At 41.5% G+C, this 24,862-nt stretch overlaps 1 protein-coding gene across 5 annotated transcripts in view; it reads left to right on the top strand.

The window, feature by feature from the left end:
• ADNP (activity dependent neuroprotector homeobox) overlaps positions 1-24,570 on the top strand; it is a 43,298-nt gene extending 18,728 nt beyond the window's left edge. For 3 of the 5 annotated variants that reach the window (XM_003904613.5, XM_021920928.2, XM_021920927.2), the window contains 3 exons: positions 9,838-9,950; positions 11,722-11,814; positions 19,112-24,570. In XM_003904613.5, coding sequence (XP_003904662.2) covers positions 9,843-9,950; positions 11,722-11,814; positions 19,112-22,222 — 3,312 coding nt within the window. In that variant the 5' untranslated portion in view covers positions 9,838-9,842 and the 3' untranslated portion in view covers positions 22,223-24,570. The remainder of the gene's footprint in view (positions 1-9,837; positions 9,951-11,721; positions 11,815-19,111) is intronic. The other 2 variants (XM_021920929.2, XM_021920930.2) reach the window with 2 other exon arrangements.
• The last annotated feature ends 292 nt before the right edge of the window (positions 24,571-24,862 follow it).

Here is a 24,862-nt window from a genome sequence, read left to right as displayed (position 1 = left end):
TGCTGCCCATCCTGACGCTGCCGTTTTCTTCACTAGTGATAGCATCATTTCTAGCCCTTGATTCCACACTCTTCTCTTCTCCCAACCCCAGGTAAAAGATAATCCCAGAGAGACTGTGTTTTTCTTTACAACTTTAGGGTAGAAATGTTTTTTTAAAAAATCACACTGTAAACTTTTATTTTCTGATCCTTTAGGTGTACTGTGGATTCCCTATCACTTCATACTTTGATCAGACTAAAGTTATTTGGTGAAGATTTTCAGTAAACTGTCAGAATTCTTCTGTAGCCATCAAACTTCATGCTTTGGTTTGATTGCCCACTAGGCCCAGATTCTACATTTCGGTAACCTGCCACTTTTGCATAAATTTGCATCACAGGCTTAGTTTAGATTAGTGACTATTTCCTGGAGGTACTGGTGGCAGGGAACCTTTTTTTCTCTCTTTCAACCTGAGCACTGCTAGTTTTTATCTTTTTTATATTTCACCTAAGATTCCTTTGGAAACAAGGATTTCACAGCTTTTAAAAAAAAGTTTGACGCTAGGTGCAGTGGCTCACACCTGTAATCCCAGCGCTTTGGGAGGCCGAGGCAGGCAGATCACTTGAGGTCAGGAGTTCGAGACCAGCCTGGCCAACATGCCGAAACCCCATCTCTACTAAAAATATAAAAAAATTAGGCCAGCCTGGTGGCACGTGCCTGTAATCCCAGCTGCTCGAAAGACTGAAGTGGGAGAATCGCTGGAACCTGGGAGGCAGAGGTTGCAGTGAGCTGAGATCACACCACTGCACTGCAGCCTAGGTAACAGAGGGAGACTCCATCTCAAAAAAATAAATGAGGTTTGAAAATCACTGGTTTAGGCTAAGTGCAGCTTATGTTTAGGTGTTAACCAGGAAGAAGTAACGATCCTTGTGTAGCTCTCAGTGAAATATTAGAGATTCTTTTCCTAGTGGAAATGAAAGTTTTGCATTCACTAGTGTAACTGATACATTAATCATCACTTTGGGATATGTTCAGGTTTGGGTTCCCGAACATTGTAAAGTAGCAAAGTTATACCTGCAGTTGAAGAAAAGTAGGACACACTATGACATACTAGATCTGCACTTGAAATAGTTTAAAATGTGATCTGGACAAGTTTGGACTTGGAGGCTAGCTTTTTCTTCTGGCTCATCTGTGCCTGTTCAGAGGTGTTTGGCTGGGTTGTCTTTTGCTCATCTAAAACAGGTTTATCTTTTTGTTTGTTTTGTCTTTGTTTTGTTTTACTTTCAGATGATACTAGTAAATGCTTTTCTGCTTTTTTTCTTCCCCTAAAAATACAGACTATATGGTGCCATCCTTGATGTGGTAGCTCTGCAGAACTACCATAGACAAGTTCGACTGATTCTTGGTGTGTCAGATCCTGCAGACCTTACCTTGAGCCTGCTAAACTAGGACTGTCATCTGTTGGATGATTATCTGTCTGCCTGACCCAGAAGAAGCTGAGTACAGCCTCTGACTAGATCCAGGGCTTTTGGCAGAGCAGTTGTTTCATAAATGATTGTGATTGTTGGTCAGTTAATTACCTCTTTGCTTAAAGTTCACAGTTACCGATGTTATGTCATCATCCTTCCACTATACAGTGAGCTTACAAATATTTTTTCCTCGTGAGCCAGGTTCTCTGTACCTCTTAGTACATGGAGTAAATGTTTTTACTTTTGATACTTGGAAGAGAGAGAGGATCAGATTTTTTTTAATTAAAAATTTGTTGTGTGTATTAATTTAAGGGATACAAGTGCAGTTTTGTTACATAGACATATTGTTCAGTGGTGAAATCTGGGCTTTTAGGGCTGGGTGTGGTGGTTCATGCCTCTAATCCCAGCACTTTGGGAGGCCAAGGTGGGCAGATCACTTGCGGTAAGGAGTTCAAGACCAGCCTGGCCAAGATAGCGAAACCCCGTCTCTACTCAAAATACAAATATTCGCTGGGCGTGGTGGCACATACCTGTAATCTCAGCTACTCAGGAGGCTGAGGCAGAATTGCTTGAACCTGGGAGGCAGATGTTGCAGTGAGCCAAGATCACGCCATTGCACTCCAGCCTGGGCAACAAGAGTAAAACTGTCTCAAAAAAAAAAAAAAAGAAATCTGGGCTTTCAGTGTATCCATCACCCAAATAATGTACAAGGACTCCTTATTCAGTCAATGTTGCTAGGAAAATTGGATTACCATGATGCAGAAGAATGAAACTAGACCCTTATCTGTCACCGTATACAGAAATCAGCTCAAGATAGAAAAAAGACTCAAAGTGAGACCTGAAACTAGGGAAACCTAGGGAAAACTCTCGTGGACATTGATCTAGGCAAAGAATTCATGACTAAGACCTCAAAAGCACAACCAACAAAACCAAAAGAAGATGGGACTTAAACTGAAAAGTTTCTGCACAGATACATATATCATGCATATGGTTTTACTTTATCTGTAGCCTAGGGCCTAGATGAATCTCAGATTTTCATTCCAGCTGTCTGACTCTTGCTTTGTAAGAAAGCACATGAATAGGATTTGGGCCTGGATTAGTACAACTTTAATGTTTGGGCCCTAATCAGTAGATGTGGATATAATTTGCAAGGGCTAATAGGAATGAGTATGTCTTGTTCACTCAACAGTGTTAGTCTCCAAAATTGAATGTTGGCTGGGCACAGTGGCCCATACCTGTAATCCCAACACTTCACGGAGTCGAGGTAAGAAGATCACTTGAGCTCAAGAGTTGGAGACCAGCCTGGGCAGCATAGGGAGGACCCCTATTAAATTTTTTTTTTAATTAGCTGAATGTGGTGGCGTCTACCTCTAGTCTCATCTACTTTTGAGGCTGAGGCAGAAGGATTGCTTGAGCCCGGAGAATTGAGGCTGCAGTGAGCTGTGATCATACCACTGCAGTCCAGCCTGGGTAACACAGAGTGAGACCCTTTCTCAAAAATAATAATGGTGGAACGTTTACATGTAGTTCATCAGGTGGCATGTGCTTACCAAAAAGCTAGTTACTCTCTATTTATTTTAAAGGCAGGACCTTAGTCTGTCACCCAGTCTGGAGTGCAGTGGCACGATCATTGCTCACTGCAGCCTTGAACTCCTGGGCTCAAATGATCCTCCCACCTTAGCCCCCTGTATCTAGGACTACAGGTCCACACCCGTTTCTACATAGGTCTTGCTGTGTTGCTCAGTCTGGTCTCAAACCCGGCCCCCTGGCCGGGCGCGGTGGCTCAAGCCTGTAATCCCAGCACTTTGGGAGGCCGAGACGGGTGGATCACGAGGTCAGGAGATCGAGACCATCCTGGCGAACACGGTGAAACCCCGTCTCTACTAAAAAATACAAAAAACTAGCCGGGCGAGGTGGCGGGCGCCTGTGGTCCCAGCTACTCGGGAGGCTGAGGCAGGAGAATGGCGTAAGCCCGGGAGGCGGAGCTTGCAGTGAGCCGAGATCGCGCCACTGCACTCCAGCCTGGGCGACAGAGCGAGACTCTGTCTCAATAAAAAAAAAAAAAAAAAAAAAAACCCGGCCCCCTAACATGCTGGGATTATGGGTGTGAGACATTGTACCCACACCTAGTTACTTTCAGTTGTAAATAAAACACTTGAAAATGTTAATTCTGTTGTTAATAGGTCATTGAGCTTTCTCTGAATTATTTATAATTTAGGTTGTTTAACTCTTTTCATATAGTGTTTTTTGTTTTTTCACTTGATGAAATCAGAGCCAAAGCATTTTTTAGAGTAACTTTCATCTTACAAACTCCTATTCTTTTTACTAGACCCAGTTCACAAGTGTAATTATTTTGCATAAATACCCTATCTTGGTCGGCATGGTGGCTCACGCCTGTAATCCCAGCACTTTGGGAGGCCGAGGTGGGTGGATCAAGAGGTCAGGAGATCGAGACCATCCTGGCTAACACGGTGAAACCCCATCTCTACTAAAAATATAAAAAATTAGCCAGGCATGGTGGCAGGCGCCTATATACTCAGGAGGCTGAGGCAGGAGAATGGCGTGAACCGGGGAGGCGGAGCTTCCAGTGAGCCGAGATCGTGCCATTGCACTCCAGCCTGGGCGACAGCAAGACTCCGTCTCAAAAAAAAAAAAAAAATACCCTATCTTCCCTCTTAATTATTTACTTTCTCTTCTGTGTCCCACTGCCCAGTGGGTCTGTCAAGACTTTTGGTTGTGAGTGACATGAACTTAGGCAGAAACGATAATGTGTTTGTTTATATATATTGGAAAAGGCTGGCGTAGGGAAGTGCTGTTCTTCAGGCACAGCTGCATCGAGGACCTTAAACAATATCAATAGGGATTGTTCCCTTTGCTTGCTTCATGTGATGGCAGGTCCCAACTCTTGTTTTCAGTGTCAGTGTCAGCCCTGTTTAGGGGACATGTCCAACTCTACTGGTCATTATCTTACATAGATGAAATATTCTTAGCTAGTCAAACTGAGTCATGTATACTCTGCTCTGCTGGAAAAGCGACTTTCTCTCTTCCATCAATTGTGGCAGAGGCGGCTCCAAGAGGAGGCTGGGCAGGCAAAAACAAATGTCTAAACCCTACTGACTGAGGGCTGGCTGGCTATGTGTATTCCAACCTGGAAGAAATGGACTGTTGAAGGGGAAGAACCGTGTCTTATTCATCTCTCTATTCCTAGCACAGTTGAGTGGCTAATTGCAAGTGCTTTAAAAATGATTGTCTAACAGATGAACAATATATGGGTTTGTTAAATTGGATATTTTTCCTTTTTTATGTCATGAGCTGAAAGGTTTGGCTAAAGGGAGCTACTTCTCCTTGGTATTGGAATAATGATGCTCCTCTGATTTTTGTTTTGTTTTGTTTTTTTGAGACAGAGTTTTGCTCTTGTCACCCAGGCTAGAGTGCAATGGCGCGATTTAGGCTCACCGCAACCTCCGCCTCCCGGATTCAAGCGATTCTCCTGCCTCAGCCTCCCAAGTAGCTGGGATTATAGGCATGCTCCACCACACCCAGCTAATTTTGTATTTTTGTTAGAGATGGGGTTTCTCCATGTTGGTCAGGCTACTCTCCTGACTTCAGGTGATCTGCCTGCCTTGGCCTCCTAAAGTGCTGGGATTACAGGCATGAGCCACCACACCAGGCAAAATTTTTTTTTTTTTTAATGGCCATGCTGATAAGGAGGCAAAAGAGAAAGGATTAGCTATCAAGGGGCAAATCTGGGGAGACAGTATGCTCATCTTTCCACATGTCAAAACCCATCTCTGGGACAATTTTTGGCATTAGTGTTAAGGTTTCTTTCTCCCTAAGAGTAATAATTATCTATATTTTAGTTTTTAGCTCTCTTTGCATTCAAAAGTGAGGAAAGGACCCTGAATTTCAGGCAGAGACAATTTCTTATCTATTCTGTTCCCACCCCTCAGTTACTTAAATATAGATCCCTTGTCCAGACTTGTAAAGGAGAATCAAATAGATAACATTAATGAACCCTGGAGCCAGCTATTGATTTGAACTTACGTTTCTTAACAGCAAGCAGTAGATGCAAAGAAACATAGGGTCCTTCTGTTCTTTTTCTTATCATCCATAATGATTGACTGATAGAGTTTGATTGAAACTTTTTCCAAGGAATTGTTTGGCTTGTTATAGTTCAAAAAGCCCACAAGAAAGGGTAACGATGGCCCCTTCTGGGATAGGGAGCTGCGTGGCTGGTGGGATAGGAATGAAAAGGAAGCCTTCTTTGCTTATATTTCTGAATTGTGTGCTTGTTTTATCTCCTGAGAAAGTATTTAAAGCAAAAAAAAACAAAAAACAAAAAAAAACAAAAATATTTGCAAATGCTTTTGAAGGTGCCAATGTATATGACTGTTATTTCAGCTCCAAATGGAGAAAATCTTAGAGAAATGAACTCCATGAGCAAACGCATGGCGGGCACACACTTATCTGGAGAAAGGGACATTATGGAATTTCCAAGGTTATTAGGAATGTCAGAAATAGGCATATGAAGAGCATTATAATCTTTACACTGAAAAGATGTAGAATGTTCTGAGTTAACGTGAACATAGATTCCTGGCCAGGCATGGTGGTGCACACCTGTAATCCCAGCACTTTGGGAGGCCAAAGCCAGCAGATCGCTTGAGCTCAGGAGTTCAGGACAAGCTTGGGCAACGTGGCAAAACCCCATCTCTGCCAAAAAACAAAAACAAAAATATAGCCAGGCGTGGTAGTGTGCACCTGTAGTCCCAGCTGCCTGGTGGGGCTGAGGTGGGAAGATGACTTGTGCCCAGGAGGTCGAGGCTGCAATGAGCTGTGATTGCACCACTACACTCCAGCCTGGATGAAAAGTGGAACTCTGGCCAGGCGCAGTGGCTCACACCTGTAATCCCAGCACTTTGGGAGGCTGAGGCAGGTGGATCACCTGAGGTCAGGAGTTTGAGACCAGACTGGCCAACATGGTGAAACCCCGTCTGTACTAAAAATACAAAAATTAGTGTGATGTGGTGACACGCACCTGTAATCCCAGCTACTCAGGAGGCTGAGGAGGAGAATTGCTTGGACCCGGGGGGCAGAAGTTGCAGTGAGCCGAGATTGTGCATTGTACTCCAGTCTGGGCAACAGGCAAAACTCCGTCTCAAAAAAGGCCGGGCGTGGTGGCTCACACCTGCAATCCTAGCACTTTGGGAGGCTGAGTTGGACATATCACGAGGTCAGGAGATCGAGACCATCCTGGCTAACACAGTGAAACCTCATCTCTACTAAAAATACAAAAAATTAGCCAGGCATGGTGGGGTGGGCGCCTGCAGTCCCAGCAACTGGGGAGGCTGAGGCAGGAGAATGGCATGAACCCGGGAGGCAGAGGTTGCAGTGAGCCGAGATCCCGCCACAGCACTCCAGCCTGTGTGACAGAGCGAGACTCCGTCTCAAAAAAAAAAAAAAAAAAAAAATACAGATTCCTCTTAGTTACTAAGCCTACAGCAAAATAACATTTTTTTGGTACAGCATTTCCCAGTAAGCAGTGTCACTGCTTTATTTATAAACCTTTTAAATTCAAAATAGATAAGTAAACCCAACACCAACTCTGTGGCTGAAATACCGCTTTTTATAAATTACAAGTTTCTTACAACTAAGTTCCCTTATGGGCATACTCACTTTTTCAGAAAAAAATACCTACCAGGCAGTGAGATGCTTCATCTTAATGTCTTAAACCAACTTTTTAAGCTGTGGGTAGGCACTTAGGAGAATGGGTTTTTCTTTCCCCCAAGCTACCGCTTGATTCTTCTTAATGTTTTCTGTAGACTAATGACCCCAGTAGTGGCTACATTTCCAAATCTTTATGTCTGTTTTTCTAAGATTGTTGAGCCACTGATCCAGGAGGCAGGGAAACCATTAATGTCTGGCTTCTGGACACATCTCTTATGAAGTGTGAAGCAGAGTTAACTCAGAAAGTTCCCAAAGAACTGAATTTTGGCCCAAAGAGAGTTTATGAAATGAATAGAGAAACAAGATGTCTCCTCCCAGTCTTAGGTATCTGTGGGCATCCATTTTAATACCTGGTTTCTTCAGAATTAGCCTGTGACACTTTTCTGTATTTCTGAAATATTTTTCTAGCGTGTGCTTCTCTCTAAAAGACCTGATTTGTAGTAACTGTGTTTGTTTTTTGTTTGTTTTTGAGACGAAATCTCACTCTGTCACCAGGCTGGAGTGCAGTGGTGTGATCTTGGCTCACTGCAACCTCCGTCTCCCAGGTTCAAGCGATTCTCCTGCCTCAGCCTCCTGGGACTACAGGCAGGTGCCACTATGCCTAGCTAATTTTTTGTATTTTTAGTAGAGATGGGGTTTCACCATGTTGGCCAGGCTGTTCTTGATCTCTTGACCCCTCGTAGTCTGCTCTCCTCAGCCTCCCAAAGTGTTGGGATTACAGGTGTGGGCCACCACGCCCAGCGTGTAGTAATTGTTTTAAAGGAAGCAAGTGATAAAGAATTTGCTGATTTTAAGCCACCACAAAAAGATGGTTTAAAATAATTTAGCAATACAATTTGGATGAAAAATAATTGATTTGGTCTTAATTTATATCAGAAGTGACTTCTAAGTCTGTAGTTGGCTTCACAATAGTCAGATTATTAGCAGAGCAGAGAGGGCAGGGGACATCACAGTCATTGCTTCATAGTGAGCAGCAATTCTATCTTGAGTATGATAAGGCTGAGAAGGTTTTTTCAAAATACTTTTCATTTTTGGCCCCAGTTATTCTTTGGTACTTTATATAGCATATTTTGAGACTTCTAAGTTAGAGTAACATACCCAGTTTGAAAATTTCTAGGGGTTACTGTTTGATTTTGGTAGATTTCACGCTCTCCTTTTATTTCCCATTTTTTGTAGTTAACGTTGATTTTGGATTAGAGTAATAAATGAGGCAACATTTTATTACATTTGGATTAGTTGACTTGCCATTTACAGATAATATTAGTATTACAGAGTAACAGCCTTTATTAATTAGAAAACTGGATTTGCATATATTAAATTTTAATTCCTGGTGCTTTGCCTTTTGTTTTTGCTATTTTGGGTTTTAGAACTTGACATCCTGTGAAATTGTGTTAGATTTGGATTATTGATAAATTTTTACCATATTATGGAAAGCATTTATGATCTCATTAGAAACCATACATATTCTCAGTTGCCCAAGTTTTACTGATTTTATTTTCTCATTAAAGACAAACTTTTGTTTTAAGGAACTTGGGAAAGTTGATCTATCTAATTTAATGTATGAGGTCATTAAAATAATTTTTCAGTTCCCTCACATACATGCAGGCTTTTCATTTTTTCAAAAGGATCCTCCTTAAAGTCTGTAACAGTTAACATTTGTGAGTGCCTTTGCCCAGGTATGTTGCCCAGGTATGGTGCAGGAGTGGGGGCATGTGTTGGTCGAGTCACATATCATTACTGTATTTAGTTTGGGAAGTATACAGAAACTTAAGGTTTTTAGTTTTTGTTTGGTTGGTTTTTTTTAAGAATACCATAGCAGTAGGCAGGACAGTTCCAATTCAACAAAAACCTCTTTACCCTGGCACTCAAAACTGTATAATGATGATGAACTGGTAAACATTTTTCTGTTTTCAGATGTTCAACATCAAAAGGAGAAAAGAACACTTGATTTAAAAATAATTGATTGCTATTGTTTCTCTAATTTTCAACTTGAAGTTCATTGCTGAACTGTTTTTTTAAAGTCTTAGAATTATGCCAGATTAGACTCATAGTCAAAATGTCCTATTAAAAACTGGGAAGATCAGAGAGTACTTATTTTGCCTGCCTGCTTTAAGTATTCAAAGTATAGTAGATACGTGCCTGGCTCAGTGGCTCACACCTGTAATCCCAGCACTTTGGGATGCCAAGGCGGGAGGATGGCTTGAGTCCAGGAGTTTGTGACCAGCCTGGGCAACATAGTGAGACCTAGTCTCTACAAAAAAATATTTTTTTTAATTAGTTGGGCGTAGTGGCGCACTCCTGGAGTCCCATCCTCTTGGGAAGCTGAGGCGAGAGGATCACTTGAGCCCAGAAGGTTGAGGCTGTGGTGAACCGTGAGTGCACTGCAGTCGTGAACCATGAGTGCACTGCACTGCACTCCAGCCTGCGTGACAGAGCAAGACTCTGTCTTAAAAAAAGGATGGATGGATGGATCATGGATGGATGGATGGATAAGTCGAGCCATATGCACATGCAAGCGTGTGTGTCTGTGTGTGTACACACTAGATGAGGATACCTGTGCACCTTTTTTGTCAGATGGGTAGGGTTTATGATCTTGTCATCAGTGGAATTAGTGAATATTACAAGTTGTACGTGTTTTGACTTTGACTTAAATTTTTTTTTCCAATAGAAACTATGTTCCAACTTCCTGTCAACAATCTTGGCAGTTTAAGAAAAGCCCGGAAAACTGTGAAAAAAATACTTAGTGACATTGGGTTGGAATACTGTAAAGAACATATAGAAGTAAGTAGCATGTCATTTTTAAATTTTAACATGACTCAGCTTCTGATCCATTACTTTGTGTCAGTGGCCATGATGGCTAAATCTTAGATGTGATTCTGAATTTCAGCCACAGCAGTAGCTCACGAAAGCATTCTCAACAGTGTAACTTGTGCCTTTCTCCCTAAAATGGGCTTTTTCATTTTTGCATCCTGAAGCAAAAGGCTACCATTGAGGACTTAAGCATGTCAGGCATTGAACTAGGTGTCGTAAAGTTGTCTATACGTTTAATCCTTAGAACAACCGTGGAGGTGGGAGGCAGTGTAGCAATTCTTATCTACACTTTACAGATGAAGAACTAATAAATAGGCCCAGCCTTGCAACTGAGAAAGTAGCAGTGTCTGTGGGACTCAAAGCCTGTTCTCATTCTGATACGCTTGAATGTTCTGGTTGACCTTCTAATTGTTGAGGCATGCTTGTGTGGGTGCTTGTCGTCTCTTTCCTTAGGATTTGAGCATTTGTTGCCCCTTTTGACCCATCATAGACTATTACTTTCCCCCTTGTATAACAGTTTGGGCTTTATCAACTGTTTTTCAAGCTGTTTTATTCTATGAGCTTTATAACAGCCCTGTGGGATAGCCATGCAGTGGTCTCCTCCTTTTCAACATCTCACTGTTTCAGGTCTTACGGTTTGTTGGTCAAAATCCCTGAATGAAAAGAAATGTTTGAAGCTGTTTCCCCTACTAACCTTTAAGTTCTAGCTGGCTAGGGACCATAGCTACCTTGTTTATCCATTTAGCCCCAGCACCTAGTACAGTGTTTTGCACATAATAGGTGGTCAGTAAATGTTTGAATGGAATTGGAAGTAAAAAAGCAAATTCATTCATGCAACAGGTTTTCTTATTTTGAGTTCCACTAATAACACTTGAAGAGTATATCATGGAAACTGAAGCTGCTCAAAAGTCGACTTCTCTAGTTATGTTGTTCCAAGTGTGGAAGTAGCCCGTCTCCAACCCCAAAGTTCAGGTAGATCTGCCCAGATGAAACAGTCCATTCACTTTGCACTCTGTGGGGTCATCTTCATAGAAATAATTCCAACATCACAGTACATTTTCTATCATGCATTTGATTTGTTCCTCCTATGATTATTTATGTGTAGACTTCATTTTCCACCTTGAACTGTGAACTTTTTAGGAACAAGTGGGATTTTACCCTAAGACTTTCAATCTTCCTAGTCTGGAGGGAAGTGGACCATTAAATTTTTTCATGAGAGTATAAATTTAACATCATACTGCTTAACTTTCTTTGAATAGCTTTCTTTCTGCCTTTTTGGGTTTGAAATTTCTGAGTTTTCTTTCTGATCTGATCTCCTGCCCCCTTCCCTCAAAAAACTTTTTTTTTCTTTTGCACAGAACCAGAAATATCTGCAGTGCTATAAGCAAACATTGCTATTTTAGATGTGATTCCAGTACTGTAACTGCAAGTTACAGTACTCTAATGAAAAGTGCTTTGATATTAGTGTGTGGCTGAATTTTTTTACTTAATTAGAACTTCCAGCAGTTTCCTTGGAAACCTGGCTGACCATCAGGAAAGTGGTTGGTTGATACAAAGTGTAGACTGCAACTTCCATATGCCTTTTTATATTTAAGAGCCTCATCACTCCTAGTTTAAGTCCTTGTTGACATTGGTTTTCCTGTGCCTCTCCCCATCTTAGTTAAGAGGTGGGATTTACATGTAAGATGAGGTTAGCATTTATACCACTATGTTTTTGTAAACTTCTTTCACTGTTTTCTAGGATTTTAAACAATTTGAACCTAATGACTTTTATTTGAAAAACACTACATGGGAGGATGTAGGCCTGTGGGATCCTTCACTTACGAAAAACCAGGTAAGTGGCACAGGAGGCCTCAGGTAGCAGCTGCTTGGTGTAGTGGCACAGGAGGCCTCCTCAGATGGCAGCTGCTTGGTGTGGTGGCACAGGAGGCCTCCTCAGATGGCAGCTGCTTGGTGTGGTAGCACAGGAGGCCTCAGATGGCAGCTGCTTGGTGTACTCCTCTCAGCTCTAGGCCTTTGATAGCAATGCAGTGATTGTGGGCAAATGCCAAACATCGAAAGTATCAAAATTGCATTTCATATTTTCCCGACCAGTGGGAAGACTAAGAAAAACTTTTTGTTTGTGGTTTTTTGTCATTGGACTGAAACTTGAGGTGTAAGAAGAAAAGGAAATTTTGTTACTTAAAAGTTACGAAGCCTGCTGTATCCCACCATTTCCCCGAAAAGTGCTCTGGCTCTATTTTTCTGCATCTGTGTTGCTATTCTTATTTTTTCTGCACAGAAAAAGACAAGACCCTTCCTTATATTTAAGCTTTTTTTATTTCTCTATGTTAATGGCACCCAACTTCTATGGGAGGCCTGGGGAGGTGACTCTGTAGGATGTCAGTGACAGAGAAAACTTTTTACAAATTGACATTAAAAACAATATTAGCAGTGCCAGCAGGTGTCAGTAGATGATGATGATGTCATACAGATAGAGGGAGGTATAGGTGGTATTTCCTTTTGCATAGAGAGAGGTAATTGTCAATTTAATTTTTACCATTACCTATTTTAGGAGTGATTCTCATTCTGCATTAATAATCTGTTCATCTATTGGAACATACTCTTCATGAAATATTAGTACTTTTAAACTTTACCTCAGATATTTGACTTTTTTTTTTTTTTTTTTTAAATACCCCAGGCAGAGGTACTAACCAGCAGTCTTAGAATGAGAATGCTTTCCAGTGGGACACGGCATTTATTTCAGTTTTATCAATCTGAAAGCCTCATAGCTGAATACTAAAGAAGAGTTGAGCTTTGAGGAGAAGCAGAGTATTTCATCTTGGTTCAAACCAGTATCTGAAACAAAGTAGGTTTCTAGGGAGAAAAGATCTCTTGCCAAGCATGTGTCAGTTCACCTGTCTTCATCGAAGGACTGACTGCATAAGTGTTAACAGTCATAATTCTGAAAGTTACTCTTTGATATCAGTATATTCTATAATGTATTATTGGCTTTTAAATACCACACCTCCTCACAGTCTGTAGGACATTTTTATTTAACTTCTTGATTTGAATCAAAGCAGCTGTTACTTCATTAGCTCTTTTGAAGCATTCTTGGTTGAGAAGGAACAGCAAGGCTTATAGAAGAAAGCCAGCTTTTCAGATCAGTCTTTCTTTTGATCAGCACTGAATCTGATACTACACTGTACTTTAATCAGAGAAAAAAATGGAGATTTGCCTTTTATCTATGAAAATTTATCCATAATGGGGAAAGGAACAAAAGATACAGCTTTATCTCTTGTAATTGTCTAATTGCACTAAAACATTCTGGACCCTGAATTTTACCGCAGTCGTTTACCACATGATGACATTTTGGTCAGTGATGGACTACATCTACAACAGTGGTCCCATAAGAATATAATGGAGTTGAAAAACTTACTACCTAATGACATCATAACGCAACATATGACTCATGTTTGTAATGATGCTAGGTGTAAACACACCTGTGCTGCCAGTCATATAGAAGTATAGCACATACAGTTATTTACAGCACATAATACCATCATGCATTGCTTAATGATGGGATGCCATCTGAGAAATGCCTTGTTAGGTGATGTCATTGTTGTACAAACATCATAAAGGGTACTTACACAGACCTAGGTGGTATGGCCTAGTATACCCCTAAGCTACATGGTGTGGCCTGTTGCTCCTAGGCTACCAACTTGAACAGCATGTTACTATACTGGATACCCTAAGAGTGATTAACACAATGGTAAGTATTTGTGTTTCTAAACATAGTGAAGCATAGAAAAGGTGCAGTAAAAATACAGTATAAAAGAGAAAAATTGGTACACCTGTATTGGGCACTTGCGGGAATGGAAGTTGCTCTGAGTGGTGAGTGAATATGAAGGGACATTATTGTACACCACTGTAGACTTTATAAGCACACTTAGGCTACATAAAAAATAAAACTTTAAAATTTTTAACTTTTGAATCTTTTGTAATAACACTTAGCTTAAAACACAAACACGGCAACCTGCTTGGGTCCCCCTTCCACACTGTGGAAGCTTTGTCCTTTCACTCTTCACAATGAACATTGCTACCGCTCAAAAAAAAAAAATTGTACAGCTATATAAAAATATTTTGTCTTCATATACTTACAGACTTTTTACTAGTCTTAAACTTAGTTTTTAACAGTTCAAAAAGTTAAAAAAAAAAAAAGACACAAACACATAATTAGCCTAGGCTAATTAAACACAAAAATTTGCTGCGCGTGGTGGCAGGTGCCTGTAATCCCAGCTACTCGCGGTTGGAAGGGGTTAGGGGTGGCGAGGCAGGAGAATCGCTTGAACCTGGGAGGTGTAGGTTGCAGTGAGCTGAGGTCGTGCCATTGCAGTCCAGCCTGGGGAACAAAAGCAAGACTCCATCTCAAAAAAAAAAAACCTCGTTACCAAAATCCTTGCATACTTAAGTCCCACAGTTGGCCCTGTGGAACCTGCATATACCAAAAGCTAGCCCTCTATAGGAGATTTGAGCTTCCCGAGAATATTGTATCTTTGATCTGCATTTGTTTGGAAAAAATCCACATATAAGCAGTTCAAAGCCATGTTGTTGAAGGGTCAACTATATGGTAAATACTACGTGACAGAAATTTTTCAGCCCCATTATAATCTTGGGGGAACATAGTCGCATATGCGGTCTGTACTAGACGGAAACATCAGCACATGACTACTTGACAATGACAATTAAAAACTTACCAAAAACTGTATTTATGTATTTACTATATATACTTTTTATTATTTTAGAGTGTACTCCTACTTTTTAAAACAGCTTTTCATGGTAAATTGGTAGCAGCCTCATATAGCTCGTGTTTACTATGTCTCTTGATTGCATCATATTCTTGTGCTTGGTTTAATCTCATGGTATTTTGTTCATCATGGCCCCTAAGCATACAAAATCCATAATGTTGCCAGTAAGGGGCCATGTTGAGTGACCTGAAAACAGAGTTAGAAGTGATTAAGGACTACGAAGGTAGAGAATCAGTGATGGTTATTTCTTGCCAGTCAGGCATGTCCCATTTCACCATAGCTATGATCTTGGAAGAACAAGAACAAAGTGACAGAAGCTGTTAAAGCATCTGCTTCATTGAAGGCAATGAGACTAACAAAAATTAAAGAAGGACCTTTATCAGACACAGAGAAGCTTCTGATGACTTGGAGTGAAGAGCAGACACAGGTGCACATGGTGCTGTGTACCTCTCCGCACCACAATGATCACAGAGCAAAAACTGTGTGTGTGGTGTTGAAAGAAAAGGCTGGACATGGCTGTGATGTTGAATTTACTGCTAGTTCTGGGTGGTTTAAACAATTATAAAAAGAATAGTTTCATTACATAATGGGAAAGTAGTGAGTTTGTGAGTGCTGATGTGAAGGCAGCTGAAGAATTTTGGGAAACTCTAGATAAGCTGAGTCTGGAGGAAAATCACTTGCCAGAGCAAATTTTCAGTATGGATGAAACCTTTCTATTCCGGAAACAGATGCTGAAAGCACTTTCATCCATAAGGAGACCACAGCAATGCCAGGCTTCAAGGCTTTTAAGGACTGGATGACAGCCTTGCTTGGGGGCAATGTTGCAGGCTACAAATTGAAACCCTTTGTGATTTGGCACAGTGAGAACCCTAGGGGCTTCAAGCATATCAATATACACACACTTGGCCAGTGCATTGCAGGAGACATAAGTCGTGGGTGACCCAGCTCCTCTTTCAAGATGCTGTCCTGAATTGATATGCCTGTAAAATTGAGTAGTAGTATTGAGAGAATAACATACCCTTCAAGCTTTTGCTTATTGTCGATAATAAGCAGATGCCTCCTTTAAGTGGCATTTTTCATCCCAGTATCAAACACCACCTCTTTGATCCAACTGATGGAGTTACAGCAGCTTTTAAGGCCTACTATCTGAGAAAGGCCTTTGTCCTGTCATCGCAGCTGAGGAAGACACTAAAGATTCCGATACGATTCTGGAAGGATTACAATATCTGTGACTACATTAAGAATCTTGCTTGGGCTTGGGGTGATATCATCAAGGAGTGTATGAATGGCATCTGGAAGAATACACTCAAGAGGTTTGTCCATGACTTAAAAGGATTTGCATAAATCACAAAGTCTGTGGTTGAGATGGCAAACAACTTTAACCTGGGTGTGGATGAGGACGATATAGAAGAGCTCCTAGAGGTGGTTCCTGAGGAATTGACTAGTGAGGAGCTGTGAGAACTGGAACAAGAACGCATAGGTGAAGAGGAAAGAGAAAAAGGAAACTGCAGGAAAAGCAAAAGAAGAACCCTTAAGAAAATTCAGAGTGAAGGATTTAGCAGTGCAGACCTCAGCAAGCTCCTTAAGTTTGAAAACACGTGGCTGGGTGTGGTGGCTCGCACTTGTAATCCCAGCATTTTGGGAGTCTGAGGCAGGTGGATCATCTGAGGTCAGGAGTTTGAGACCAGCCTGGCCGACATGGTGAAACCCTGTCTCTACTAAAAATACAAAAAAATTAGCCAGACATGGTGGTGGGCTACTGGGGAGGCTAAGGCAGGAGAATCGCTTGAACCTGGGAGGCAGAGGTTGCAGTGAGCCGAGATCGTGCCATTGCACTCCAGCTTGGGCGACAAGAGAAAAAAAACTCCTTCTCAAACAACAACAACAAAGTTTGAAAACATGGATCTCAATACCAAAAGCTTTTCGTTAATAGAGAAGAATATTCATGGTTCATTATCTGCTTACAAGCAAATCTGTGATGAAAAAAGGAAACAAAGCACCTTGGACTTACTCCTGATAAGTGTGACACGGCCTCAAGAAGAGCCTAAGGCAGGTCCTTCCACAGTTATCCAGAAGAAAGCATTGTTGCCATGGGAGGTGGCAGTTCCATGTGTATTACTGTTCCTGAAGACCCTCCAGTGGGACAAGATGTAAAGGTGGAAGGTAGTGATACTGTTGATCCTCATTCTCTCTAGGCCTAATGTATGTGTTTGTGTCTTAGCTTTTAGGAAGAAAATGTTTTTTTAAGTTTTTGGGTTTTCTGTTTTGTTTTTTTTTTTTTTTGAGACAGAGTCTTGCTCTTATCGCCCAGGCTGGAGTGCAGTGGCACGATCTCAGCCCATTGCAACCTCAGCCTCCCAAGTAACTGGAATTACAGGCACCCGCCACCACGTCCGGTTAATTTTTTGTATTTTTAGTAGAGATGGGGTTTCGCTGTGTTGGCCAGGCTGGTGTCGAACTCCTGACCTTGTGATCCATACCTGCCTTGGCCTCCCAAAGTGCTGGGAAAGTTGTTTTTTGTTTTTTGTTTTTTTTAAAGCTTATAGAATAGGTATATGAAGATAGAAAATATTTTTGTACAGCTGTACAATGTGTGTTGTTTTGTTTCGTTTTTGAGATGGAGTCTTGCTATGTTACCCAGGCTAGAGCGCTGTGCTCTGATCTTGGCTCACTGCAACTTCTGCCTCCTGGTGATTCTCCTGCCTCAGCCTCCCGAGTAGCTGGGATTACAGGTGCCTGCCACCACGCCTGGCTATTTTTTGTATTTTCAGTAAAGATAGGGTTTCACCATGTCGGTCAGGCTGGTCTCAAACTCCTGACCTCAGGTAATCCACCCGCCTGGGCCTCCCAAAGTGCTGGGATTACAGGCGTGAGCCACCGTGCCCGGCCAATCTGTTTGTGTTTTAAGCTAAGTATTACTACGAAAGAGTAAAAAAGTTAAAAATTGAAAAGTGTATAAACCCCAGCAAGCTGAGGTTATTATTCAAGAAAAAATATTTTTTAGGGCTGGGCACAGTGGCTTGCAGTCCCACCACTTTGGGAAGCCAAGGCAGGAGGATTGCTCAAGCCTAGGAGTTCAAGGCTAGCCTGGACAACAGTGAGACCCTATCTCTACAGAATTTACCCTAGTGTGGTGGCACACACCTGTAGTCCCCAGGACTGAGGTGGAGGTGGGAGGATCGCGTGAGCCCAAGAGGTTGAGACTGCAGTCAGCCGATTGTGCCACTGCACTCCAGCCTGAGCAACAGAATGAGACTTTGTCTCAAAAAAATTGTTTTGTTTTTAGTAAATTTGTGTAGCTTAAGTGTTCATAAAGTCTACAGTAGTGTACAGTAATGCCCCAGGCTTTCATATTGACTCACCCAGAGCAACCTACAGTCCTGTAAGCTTTGTTCATGGTAAGTGCCCTATATAGTTGTACCAGTTATCTTTTATATCGTATTTTTACCATACTTTTTCTGTACTTAGCTATGTTTAAACATACAAATATTTACTGTTGTGTTAATCATTGCCTATGGTATTCAGTACAGAAACATGCTGTACAGGTTTGTAGCCTAAGAGCAATAAGCTGTGCCATGTAACCCAGGTGTGTAGTAGGTTGCACCATCTAGGTCTGTGTGAATACACTCTAGGATTTCACACCATGATGCATTTTTCAGAATGCATCCCTGTGGTTTAGCAACACATGACTGTGTAGTAAACCTGAAGTCTTTAGCGACTTCCTTCATTTAGGTTATTGTTATTTCTAGCTGCAAAATGTTTATCTTGAAGTCATTTGTCTTTGGTTTGGCTAAAATGTGACTTTTTTTTCCTAAACATTGGGAACTTAACATTGACTTTTTAATTTACACTGACAAAAATATTTGGTTTAGGATAGCTTTTTTTGAGTTTCAATTTTATAAAGTTACTATACAAAAGGAAAAAACATAATAAAATCTGTGGCTTTTTTTTGTTTTGTCTTTTGAGACAGTTTTGCTCTTGTCACCCAGGCTGAAGTGCAATGGCGCGGTCTCGGCTTATTGCAACCTCCACCTCCCAGCTTCAAGCGATTCTCCTGCCTCACCCTCCTGAAGTAGCTGGGATTACAGGCGCCCACTACACCCAGCTTATTTTTTTGTATTTTTAGTTGAGACAGGGTTTCACCATGTTGGCCAAGCTGGTCTTGAACTCCTGACCTCAGGTGATCCACCCACCTCGGCCTCCCACAGTGCTGGGATTACAGGCGTGAGCCACCGTGCCTGGCCTAAAATAAATGCATTATTAAGAATGTCTGGGGGGGATCTGGAATCTGTTAACTGCCTATCTGAAGTGGCATTCTAATTTTAGTTTTTGTGTTTACTTTAGGACTATCGGACAAAACCTTTCTGCTGCAGCGCTTGTCCATTTTCCTCAAAATTCTTCTCTGCCTACAAAAGTCATTTCCGAAATGTCCATAGTGAAGACTTTGAAAATAGGATTCTCCTTAATTGCCCCTACTGTACTTTCAATGCAGACAAAAAGACTTTGGAAACACACATTAAAATATTTCATGCTCCAAACGCCAGCGCACCAAGTAGCAGCCTCAGCACTTTCAAAGATAAAAACAAAAATGATGGCCTTAAACCTAAGCAGGCTGACAGTGTAGAGCAAGCTGTTTATTACTGTAAGAAGTGCACTTACCGAGATCCTCTTTACGAAATAGTTAGGAAGCACATTTACAGGGAACATTTTCAGCATGTGGCAGCACCTTACATAGCAAAGGCAGGAGAAAAATCACTCAATGGGGCAGTCCCCTTAGGCTCAAATGCCCGAGAAGAGAGTAGTATTCACTGCAAGCGATGCCTTTTCATGCCAAAGTCCTATGAAGCTTTGGTACAGCATGTCATCGAAGACCATGAACGTATAGGCTATCAGGTCACTGCCATGATTGGGCACACAAATGTAGTGGTTCCCCGATCCAAACCCTTGATGCTAATTGCTCCCAAACCTCAAGACAAGAAGAGCATGGGACTTCCACCAAGAATCGGTTCCCTTGCTTCTGGAAATGTCCGGTCTTTACCATCACAGCAGATGGTGAATCGACTCTCAATACCAAAGCCTAACTTAAATTCTACAGGAGTCAGCATGATGTCCAGTGTTCACCTGCAGCAGAACAACTATGGAGTCAAATCTGTAGGCCAGGGTTACAGTGTTGGTCAGTCAATGAGACTGGGTCTAGGTGGCAACGCACCAGTTTCTATTCCTCAACAATCTCAGTCTGTAAAGCAGTTACTTCCAAGTGGAAATGGAAGGTCTTATGGGCTTGGGTCAGAGCAGAGGTCCCAGGCACCAGCAAGATACTCACTGCAGTCTGCTAATGCCTCTTCTCTCTCATCGGGCCAGTTAAAGTCTCCTTCCCTCTCCCAGTCACAGGCATCCAGAGTGTTAGGTCAGTCCAGTTCCAAACCTGCTGCAGCTGCCACAGGACCTCCCCCAGGTAACACTTCCTCAACTCAAAAGTGGAAAATATGTACAATCTGTAATGAGCTTTTTCCTGAAAATGTCTATAGTGTGCACTTCGAAAAAGAACATAAAGCTGAGAAAGTCCCAGCAGTAGCCAACTACATTATGAAGATACACAATTTTACTAGCAAATGCCTCTACTGTAATCGCTATTTGCCCACAGATACTCTGCTCAACCATATGTTAATTCATGGTCTGTCTTGTCCATATTGCCGTTCAACTTTCAATGATGTGGAGAAGATGGCCGCACACATGCGGATGGTTCACATCGATGAAGAGATGGGACCTAAAACAGATTCTACTTTGAGTTTTGATTTGACATTGCAGCAGGGTAGTCACACTAACATCCATCTCCTGGTGACCACATACAATCTGAGGGATGCCCCAGCTGAATCTGTTGCTTACCATGCCCAGAATAACCCTCCAGTTCCTCCAAAGCCACAGCCAAAAGTTCAGGAAAAGGCAGATATTCCTGTTAAAAGTTCACCTCAAGCTGCAGTGCCCTATAAAAAAGATGTTGGGAAAACCCTTTGTCCTCTTTGCTTTTCAATCCTAAAAGGACCCATATCTGATGCACTTGCACATCACTTACGAGAGAGGCACCAGGTTATTCAGACGGTTCATCCAGTTGAGAAAAAGCTCACCTACAAATGTATCCATTGCCTTGGTGTGTATACCAGCAACATGACCGCCTCGACTATCACTCTGCATCTAGTTCACTGCAGGGGTGTTGGAAAGACCCAAAATGGCCAGGATAAGACAAATGCACCCTCTCGGCTTAATCAGTCTCCAAGCCTGGCACCTGTGAAGCGCACTTATGAGCAAATGGAATTTCCCTTACTGAAAAAACGAAAGTTAGATGATGATAGTGATTCACCCAGCTTCTTTGAAGAGAAGCCTGAAGAGCCTGTTGTTTTAGCTTTAGACCCCAAGGGTCATGAAGATGATTCCTATGAAGCCAGGAAAAGCTTTCTAACAAAGTATTTCAACAAACAGCCCTATCCCACCAGGAGAGAAATTGAGAAGCTAGCAGCCAGTTTATGGTTATGGAAGAGTGACATTGCTTCCCATTTTAGTAACAAAAGGAAGAAATGTGTCCGTGATTGTGAAAAGTACAAGCCTGGCGTGTTGCTGGGGTTTAACATGAAAGAATTAAATAAAGTCAAGCATGAGATGGATTTTGATGCTGAGTGGCTATTTGAAAATCATGATGAGAAGGATTCCAGAGTCAACGCAAGTAAGACTGCTGACAAAAAGCTTAACCTTGGGAAAGAAGATGACAGTTCCTCAGACAGTTTTGGAAATTTGGAAGAAGAATCCAATGAAAGTGGTAGCCCTTTTGACCCTGTTTTTGAAGTTGAGCCTAAAATCTCTAACAGTAACCCAGAGGAACATGTACTGAAGGTAATTCCTGAGGATGCTTTAGAATCTGAGGAGAAGCTAGACCAAAAAGAGGAGGATGGTTCAAAATACGAAACTATTCATTTGACTGAGGAACCAACCAAACTAATGCACAATGCTTCTGATAGTGAGGTTGACCAAGACGATGTTGTTGAGTGGAAAGACGGAGCTTCTCCATCTGAGAGTGGGCCTGGATCCCAACAAGTGTCAGACTTTGAGGACAATACCTGTGAAATGAAACCAGGAACCTGGTCTGATGAGTCTTCCCAAAGTGAAGATGCAAGGAGCAGTAAGCCAGCTGCCAAAAAAAAGGCTACCATGCAAGGTGACAGAGAGCAGTTGAAATGGAAGAATAGTTCCTATGGAAAAGTTGAAGGGTTTTGGTCTAAGGACCAGTCACAGTGGAAGAATGCAGCTGAGAATGATGAGCGCTTATCTAACCCCCAGATTGAGTGGCAGAATAGCACAATTGACAGTGAGGATGGGGAACAGTTTGACAACATGACTGACGGAGTAGCTGAGCCCATGCATGGCAGCTTAGCTGGAGTTAAACTGAGCAGCCAACAGGCCTAAGTGCCAGGTTCCTTGGCATTGGTGACATGCTGCAGCCTGGAACTCTGATCTCCATTCAGTGTGACTGCAAAGCTTTCTTCTCACTGGTACTGCCTTGTGAGTACTGGTTGGACTGTGGGGCATGTGGCCGCTGCAGTTCCAGTGGTTATTTCTAAGTCTATGACACGACAGGCTGATCTTGCTTCAGAACCTTCTCTGACAGACACGGTAACTAAATGTGAAAAACCAATAAGCTGGTGGCTCATGAATACGTACGAGGAAAAGCAGAGGTTTATTTTATCTGCCTTTTCAGCATTTCTTTCCCTCTGTGAAATGATTGGTCAGATGTCTTTGAGAAGCGTTAACCTAATTCACATGGTAGTGTAGGGCCAACATACAAGCTACCAGTCTAATGTGTATAGTAGACTTTGGGAAAAGCGATTTTTTTTCATGTATTCATTCTGAATAGTTGAAATGTATATTTGTACAGTCTTTTAGACCTATTCAAGTGATGCTCATGATACTGTTACTGTGTGCCCATCATAGATTTCTTTTTTTAGTGTTGCCCTTGCTGTGTAATAAACGCTATATCTAGTTTACCTAGCAAAAGCTCAAAACTGCGCTAGTATGGACTTTTGGACAGACTTAGTTTTTGCACATAACCTTGTACAATCTTGCAACAGAGGCCAGCCACGTAAGATATATATCTGGACTCTCTTGTATTATAGGATTTTTCTTGTTCTGAATATCCTTGACATTACAGCTGTCAAAAACAAAAACTGGTATTTCAGATCTGTTTTCTGAAATCTTTTAAGCTAAAATCACATGCAAGAATTGACTTTGCAGCTACTAATTTTGACACCTTTTAGATCTGTATAAAAGTGTGTTGTGTTGAAGCAGCAAACCAATGAGTGCTGCATTTTGGATATTTAGTTTTATCTTTAGTTCAACACCATCATGGTGCATTCATTTATACCATCTAATATATGACACACTGTTGTAGTATGTATAATTTTGTGATCTTTATTTCCCTTTGTATTCATTTTAAGCATCTAAATAAATTGCTGTATTGTGCTTAATGTAAATATTTGCTTTATTACCCATGACAGTTCTGTGTGTCCATTATATCTTTTGCCATTTAATGCCATAACTCTTTCATCAGAGATGGCAGCCACAGTCACAGAGGAAACTTGTGGAAAACCCAAGATCTGTCATCTGCATAAAGAATGCTTTCTCTTGAGGCACCTGGTACAAAATCTGTTTTGCGTTTTTGTTTTTTGTTTTTCTCTTTTAACTGAAAAATAAACACCCTTGAGTTTTTCAGTTCACCTTTTGTTAAGGAGCAGAGCCTGGATATATATGTAAATGTCTCAGTGATTTAAAAAAAAAATGTAAACATGGATTGGCATTAATTTGCAAGCAGAATCTTAATAGCCTTGATGGGGTTTTTTTTTTTTCCCCTTGTAGATGAAGTTAAGTGTTCGTTTTCAACTTACAATGGGAACAATTGTAGTGTAGGCAGCTCTGCCTCTGTTGCCACTCTTGGCCATCTTGCTATTAAGGGAAAGGCTTTGAAGAGCACACACTTACAGGGCTGTAAAGATGGAAGGAGCTGGTATTTTTACCATGCGTAGATTCCCAAGAGCAACTTGTACTAAAAAGCAGAAAGTTACAAGGAAGCAGAATTAGGCCAACATTTCCAGCAATTAAAACAATGATGGGATGCTCCAGTCCATGAGGAGGCTGGTCAGTCATCTGTCAAGGATACTGGTGTAAAGAAGTCGGCTGATGTCCATAACTTCTGAGTCCCTTTCCAAAAGACTCTTGTTAATGCTGTTACCAGAGAGTAGAGATTTGACCAGCCTCTCCCTAAAATGTTAAGCTTCTCAACAACAGTACAGGAAGAAGTGCAAGAATAGATTAGAATCTTTAAGGAATTTGGGGCTGGAATGGAGCTATGTTACATCTGTTGTTACACAGGTAGATTATAAATTCTACATGCGCCAGCCAAAACTTAGGACAGGATGTCCCCAAATTAAGATGCTGTAGATTACCGAATCAGAAATACCAGCTGGATTTAGGCCAGCTCACATTTATTTGGAAATTACCCTCCCTGATTAACAGGCTTCTGAGTTGTACGTGGAGGACTAATGAGACTCGTACAAGACACCACGGGGCTTGGGGTCCAGGTCCCAGTTGGATATCGGAGTAGAGACAGATAAGTGTGTTTCCTCATTAAGGTGGTGGGAGTATGCCTTTTTGGCATTCAGAAAAGGGTTTAGCCACCCTAAGAGTTGGAAATAAAGATTCCCAACTGGAAATGTTGCAGAATCCCTAAAAGTGTCTCAATAAAAGCCATTTTAAAAGAATATTGTTGCTGCTGTCTGCTTTCCAAATAATGTGAAGATTGTTGGCTATGGCAACATGGCACCTCCTAATTACAGAATGCCTATAAATGTAGGTTGAACAATTCTAACATGAGAAAACCTAAGTATCCTAGAGAGTTCTGGTGTTTGTTTTGTTTTTTTTTTTGCAGGAGGGGGTGGGGCGTGTTTCTGGCCCTGCAAGTTTTCTTGTGGGAATGAGTTCCATAGTCAGACAAGCTAGGACTGTGGTTTCTCTCCTTGTTTATCACATAGAGCATTTTCTCATCCTATCTTT

This window comes from Papio anubis, chromosome 16, assembly GCF_008728515.1.
Source record: "Papio anubis isolate 15944 chromosome 16, Panubis1.0, whole genome shotgun sequence".
Taxonomy (NCBI): Eukaryota; Metazoa; Chordata; class Mammalia; order Primates; family Cercopithecidae; genus Papio; species Papio anubis.
Note: the sequence above shows the minus strand (reverse complement) of the source record. Positions and strands in the feature narration are given on the sequence as shown.